Source organism: Carlito syrichta, unplaced genomic scaffold, assembly GCF_000164805.1.
Source record: "Carlito syrichta isolate Samal-C Ts95f unplaced genomic scaffold, Tarsius_syrichta-2.0.1 Scaffold123424, whole genome shotgun sequence".
NCBI classification, from domain to species: Eukaryota; Metazoa; Chordata; class Mammalia; order Primates; family Tarsiidae; genus Carlito; species Carlito syrichta.
This window is the reverse complement of record NW_007067520.1, coordinates 26,959-32,500: the sequence shown is the minus strand read 5'-3', so window position 1 is coordinate 32,500 and position 5,542 is coordinate 26,959. Positions and strand designations below refer to the sequence as shown.

Sequence of the window (5,542 nt, the reverse complement as noted above, 5' to 3'; positions counted from 1 at the left end):
TCGTTTCACTCCCCACATCTTCCTGACCCTGTCTCCTAGCTCCTGCTTCTCGTCTCCGCCCGCGCCTCCTTTCCAACTCCACGTCCCCCTTCCTGCCTCTCCCTTCCTGCTTTTCCTGGGCCGGCTGCTCCCTCCCTTCTTCCCTCGCTCTGCTCCCTCATCCTGGCTGCGGCGGATGAAATGGGAGGTGCAGCGCCCGTGGACGCCTGGGCTCAGGGGCTCTGGGAAGGGAGGGGTTAAGGGGGCCTTGGGCCGGGGAGTGGGAAAGTAGACGGCTGGGACGTGTAGGACATCAAGTTTTGGAGAAGAAAGCCAGCCTGGGCCAGGGTTTGGGGAAGGGAAGAATTAAGGACTTCTAGTTTCGGTCGCGGTCAAATCCTGGGGGGCAAAGAAGAGAATGATAGGTGAGAAGTGCCAAGATGCCAGAAGAGAGGTTGGGGTTTCCCCGTGGGGCTCAGAGATGAAGGAGTGAAGGGGCAGTGACTTCTAGGTTTTGGAGGGGAAAGGGTTCACATTACCCGGATCTGGTGGGGAGAAGGGTATCTGGACCGGGAGGGTGTCTTGGGCTAGGAAGGGGGGGCGGTGTCTTGTCCTCCCTATTTGCCGAGACTGGCGCTGGAAGACTGTGCCCTCCTGGGTTCCAGCACCCTGCAGTAGAGGGTGCTCCTCAGTAGGGGTAACTGGCACAGTACTGTGGAGAAGAGGCCAATCAGAAAGCAGATCCCAGCATAGTCGCCAATGAGGAGCATAGGGTGGGACTCAGTGGGGCCAGGCTGGGCAGGGCCTGTTTAGGTAGGGAGAGGAATTAGTGAGTGTGGCAGAGAGGGCATCCAATCAGAAAGCTGGGTGCCAGGCATCTGGCCAATGGAGCAATTTGGAGTAGAGCCAAATTTGAATTGAGCAGAGAGCCAATTTTGACTGCATCAGGAAAGATGGGTAGTATAAAATAATCGGGTGGCTGGGCTTGTGCTTTGCCCTCAGGATGAGCCCATGGGGATGTTCTGTTCATAAATATTCCTTGCTACCCTTCCACTTCCCTGCCTTTGTCTAGCCCCGTGCTTCCTCCTGATTCTTGACCTCGGCTCTTAGTACTGGCTTCTGTCCTTCTCAAATACTGCCCGCTTGGAACCCTCATCCTCTGATCTCTTAAGGCCCTGTCTCTACCCTAACCATGACCCTCAGTCTCTCATGCTGATGGCCTCTCCTGCAGATGCCCTGCTGTCTGATCTGGAGACCACCACTTCACACATGCCAAGATCAGGGGCTCCGAAAGAGTGCCCCACAGAGCCACTCACGCCTCCCTTACCCTATGGCCACCAATCACAGGTGAGATCAGATGCTGGGACTAGAGCAGCCACTAGGACCAGGCCTGGCATCTCACATGTTCATCTCCTCTCTGTAGACAGGGTCTGGAGAACCTTCAGGAATCTCTGGAGACAAGGACCATCTGTACAGGTGAGGGGCCTGGGAACTGGGGGATGGAAAATCCGACTGGGGCTCAGGTGAGGAGACTTGGATTCCTCACCACTGAACCCAGCCCCCTACTCTGTTTCCCAGTACGGTATGCAAGCCTCGGTCTCCAAAGCCTGCAGCCCCAGCGGCCCCTCCATTCTCCTCTTCCAGCGGTGTCTTGGGTACTGGGCTCTGTGAATTAGACCGGTTGCTTCAGGAACTTAATGCCACCCAGTTCAACATCACAGGTACCAGGGTGACTGAGCCAGGCCTTGATAGGATGGGGGTAGAGCAGGGAAGAGCAGGGACTAAGGGAATATACTTCCCAAATGGCAGCTAAAGGGACTCAGCGCCTTAACTGGAAGGGTGGGTTAAGCATGGGCCTATATCCAGTGTTCTTCTCTTCTCTCTCCAGATGAAATAATGTCTCAGTTCCCATCTAGCAAGGTGGCTGCAGGGGAGCAGAAGGAGGACCAATCTGAAGACAAGAAAAAATCCAGCCTGTGAGTTGGCATAGTTGGCAGGGCAGGGAGCAAGGGGTTGGCCCTGGATGTCTGAGTTACTAGAGAAAGTGTTATTCTGGGAGGCTCGGAGATGACCCAAGCTGTGTTCTTTGCAGCCCTTCCAGCCCATCTCCTGTCCTCCCAAAGCCTTCAGCCACCTCAGCCACTCTGGAGCTGGACAGACTGATGGCCTCACTCTCTGACTTCCGTGTCCAAAATCATGTGAGTCAGGCAGGGTGTGGACTGGTGTCAACTTGTGGCTCCCCAAGCCATTCTAGACCCTACCACAACTGCTGCCTTGCTGACTCAACTCTCATGTCCTCCCCACTGCAGCTTCCAGCCTCTGGGCCAACCCAGCCACCAGTGGCGAGTTCCGTGAACGAGGGTCCCCCATCCCCACCAGAGTCAACTAGCAAGGGCAGCCTAGACACCATGCTGGGGCTGCTGCAATCTGACCTCAGCCGCCGGGGTGTTCCCACACAGGCAAAGGGCCTCTGTGGCTCCTGCAATAAACCTATTGCTGGACAAGTAAGTGGAGCCCTGTGCGACGGAAGGCAGAGACCCACAGACTCATTTTTACTGAGAGTCAGGCTTTGTGCTGTTCCCTTTTAATAAATAACTGCGAAGTGGGTATCATTGTTACTCATATTTTGTGGATGAGAAAAAGGAAACTCTGAATCTCTTAGCAGGTAAGTGGTAGGGCAATGATTCCAACCTAGTTACCATTTATTGTGGTCCTACTGTGTGCCAGGCACTGTGCTAGCTCCTTTGCAAACTTCATCTCATTTAATCTTCACAAGAGACTCATTGGCTCTAACCACCATCTCGCAAGCATCCACAAACACCTGGGAACTCTGGTTCTTGACTTATTGACTGAGCAGATGTGATTGACAACAGCTGTGCTCATTGGTGGACTTAGAGCCTCCTGCTAAATAAAGCACCCGACTTCCATCCCAGAATTGCCAATCTCAGCAAAGCAGGGTGGCATTATGCCTTCTGTGGCCAATTTCATCCTCATAGGTTCCTTCTTCCATTACAAAATTAAAAATTGTATTTTTGGCCTTTTTGGGTATAAAGATGACTATATTCATATTATATACATTAAACACTTTTCTTCTAATTCATATTTCATTCTGATTTTAAATGAAATTTGAACTTTTTTTATGGGCCCCTAAAAGTATTGTGGGCCCTAGGCACTGTGTCTGCCGTGCCTCATGAATAAGTCAGCCTGGAGCAAAGCTCCAAGATCTGGATTGAGTCTCCAACCCGGGCTGCATGATCTAGAACATTAAATTCTTCATCTTTACCTCTCAGAGATAAGACTTGAAAAGTGCCATGTAAACCTCAGCTTTCTGGGCATGTGGCAGTCAGAAAGCCACTGTGACCCGGGCTTCACCCACCACTGGCAGGTGGTGACGGCACTGGGCCGTGCCTGGCATCCTGAGCACTTCGTTTGCGGTGGCTGCTCCACGGCCCTGGGAGGCAGCAGCTTCTTCGAGAAGGAGGGAGCGCCCTTCTGCCCGGAGTGCTACTTCGAGCGCTTCTCGCCAAGATGTGGCTTCTGCAACCAACCCATCCGACACGTGAGCCCCGCCTGGCCCGGCCCTGCAGATCCCGCCTCTGTCTCATTCGGCATCGTCCGGATCGGTCCCGCTAGAACCCACCCCAACCCTAACCCCTTGGCAACGGCCACGACCCCTCGGACTCTGCTTTCCCTCTCTGACTCCCAAATCCCTTGCTAGATCTGCCAGGCCCCTAGACCCATACCTTAGTCCAGTCACTCAGGTTCCGAGAGGGAGAGGGAAGCGAAGCGGGACGGAGGGCGGCGCTGAGTGTCCCCTTTCACTCCCCGCAGAAGATGGTGACCGCCTTGGGCACCCACTGGCACCCAGAGCATTTCTGCTGCGTCAGTTGCGGGGAGCCCTTCGGAGATGAGGGTAAGAGAGGGCTCGACTCCCGCCTTAAAAGCTGCAGATCTGCTCGACATGTCCCAACCTCTCCGATCTCCGGAGTCCCTGGGGCCATGCATTTCCTCCTGCTTTTTTTCTGGCCCTGCTCTCTCCCACACGCGGGTCGTATCCCAGCCCTTTCTCCCCGGTTCCGCCTCCCAACCTCCCCTCACCTGCTCTCTCCGACGGCTTCTCCTCCGGCCCCCCGGTCTCAGATCCCGTGGCTCCCCAGTCCGCCCGCACCCTTTTCTCTCAGCCCACTCGGCTCCCGCCTCTAGGTTTCCACGAGCGCGAGGGCCGACCCTACTGCCGCCGGGACTTCCTGCAGCTGTTCGCCCCGCGCTGCCAGGGCTGCCAAGGCCCCATCCTGGATAACTACATCTCGGCGCTCAGCGCGCTCTGGCACCCGGACTGCTTCGTCTGCAGGGTGCGCGGCGGCGGGAGGGGACCTCAGAGAAATGGGTCCAGGCGGGCGGGACTGGGGGCCTCGGGTGGGGCGGTCTTCCCTGGCAGGGTCCTTCTGGAGGTGAGGCTTCGCGTCCGGGGCGGGACTGCGGGGTGGCCCCGTGTGCGATTCGGCGAGTTGTCCGGTCGGGGCGTGGCCGCTGACCTGTCCCCTCTGGGCCTCCCTTCCCCAGGAGTGCTTCGCGCCCTTCTCGGGAGGCAGCTTTTTCGAGCACGAGGGCCGCCCGCTGTGCGAGAACCATTTCCACGCGCGGCGCGGCTCGCTGTGCGCCACGTGTGGCCTCCCAGTGACCGGCCGCTGCGTGTCTGCCCTGGGCCGCCGCTTCCACCCAGACCACTTCACCTGCACGTTCTGCCTGCGCCCACTCACCAAGGGCTCCTTCCAGGAGCGCGCCGGCAAGCCTTACTGCCAGCCCTGCTTCCTGAAGCTCTTCGGCTGACCGCAGCCCCGCGCGCCCCACCGAGAGGCCACGCCCCCCAGGACCCCACCCTTCCGCAGAAGTCCCAGCCCCCCAGACCCCGAGGCCTTGCTCCTGCAGCCTGGGGCGGCCCCCCAGACCGCCCCGCTCTGCGAGGCCTCGCCCACTGGAGAGACCGCCCCTAAGGTACTCTATGTTCTGGGGCCAAGTTCAGAAAAGGCCCAGCCAGTCCTAAATCCACACGCCCCGAAAGTGGATCGCACACTGATCCCGCGCGAGTCTTCACTCGATTCCCACCCTCGAGGGCGCCCCCTGACCGCAGGCAGGTCCTTGCAATTCCGACTCATCAGAGGCCAGGCCCGGACGTCCCCGCTCCCCACTCCCTCACTATTCTGTGCACTTTTTTCTACCTACATAAACACACACATTCCACGTCTCTCTGGTGCTTGAGTCTCAATGCGCGGAAGAGCCCCACCCCCGGTGCTGGCTCTGTCCCCGGCGGTCTCCAGGCCACCGTCCTGTGGCCCGAGCGGTGCTGCAGCCTCAGCCCTGGCAGGGGGACACTCCTGTACTCCTACTTCAAATAGGCTGGAAATTGGCCGCCCGTGCAGGATTGCACCGATAGTGGCAGAGCCAGGGCAAAAACTCGAACTGGGGCCCATCCAATCTTCCGGCCCCCATTACTCCCGTTTTCAGTTTCCTATATTCTTTTTTATTTTTAGTTTTTGAGTCGGGGTCCCACTCTGTCCCCCAG

The 5,542-nt window shown here is 57.5% G+C and overlaps 1 protein-coding gene across 1 annotated transcript; it reads left to right on the top strand.

Moving 5' to 3' along the window:
• Window positions 1-1,209: 1,209 nt before the first annotated feature.
• TGFB1I1 (transforming growth factor beta 1 induced transcript 1) lies at window positions 1,210-5,224 on the top strand. The gene is made up of 10 exons (XM_008048414.2): window positions 1,210-1,326; window positions 1,403-1,455; window positions 1,558-1,700; window positions 1,868-1,955; window positions 2,072-2,177; window positions 2,289-2,483; window positions 3,365-3,538; window positions 3,811-3,892; window positions 4,183-4,331; window positions 4,543-5,224. The coding sequence occupies exons 1-10, from the start codon at window positions 1,249-1,251 to the stop codon at window positions 4,807-4,809; spliced, it is 1,335 nt and encodes a 444-aa protein (XP_008046605.1). The 5' UTR covers window positions 1,210-1,248; the 3' UTR covers window positions 4,810-5,224.
• The last annotated feature ends 318 nt before the right edge of the window (window positions 5,225-5,542 follow it).

What these genes read in the sequence shown, in the direction of transcription:
- TGFB1I1 (XM_008048414.2), top strand. Translation starts at nt 1,249, where the DNA reads ATGCCAAGATCAGGGGCTCCGAAAGAGTGCCCCACAGAGCCACTCACG. An exon ending in CCTATGGCCACCAATCACAG is followed by an intron (nt 1,327 to 1,402) that starts GTGAGATCAGAT and finishes TCCTCTCTGTAG; the next exon opens with ACAGGGTCTGGAGAACCTTC. An exon ending in CACCCAGTTCAACATCACAG is followed by an intron (nt 1,701 to 1,867) that starts GTACCAGGGTGA and finishes TTCTCTCTCCAG; the next exon opens with ATGAAATAATGTCTCAGTTC.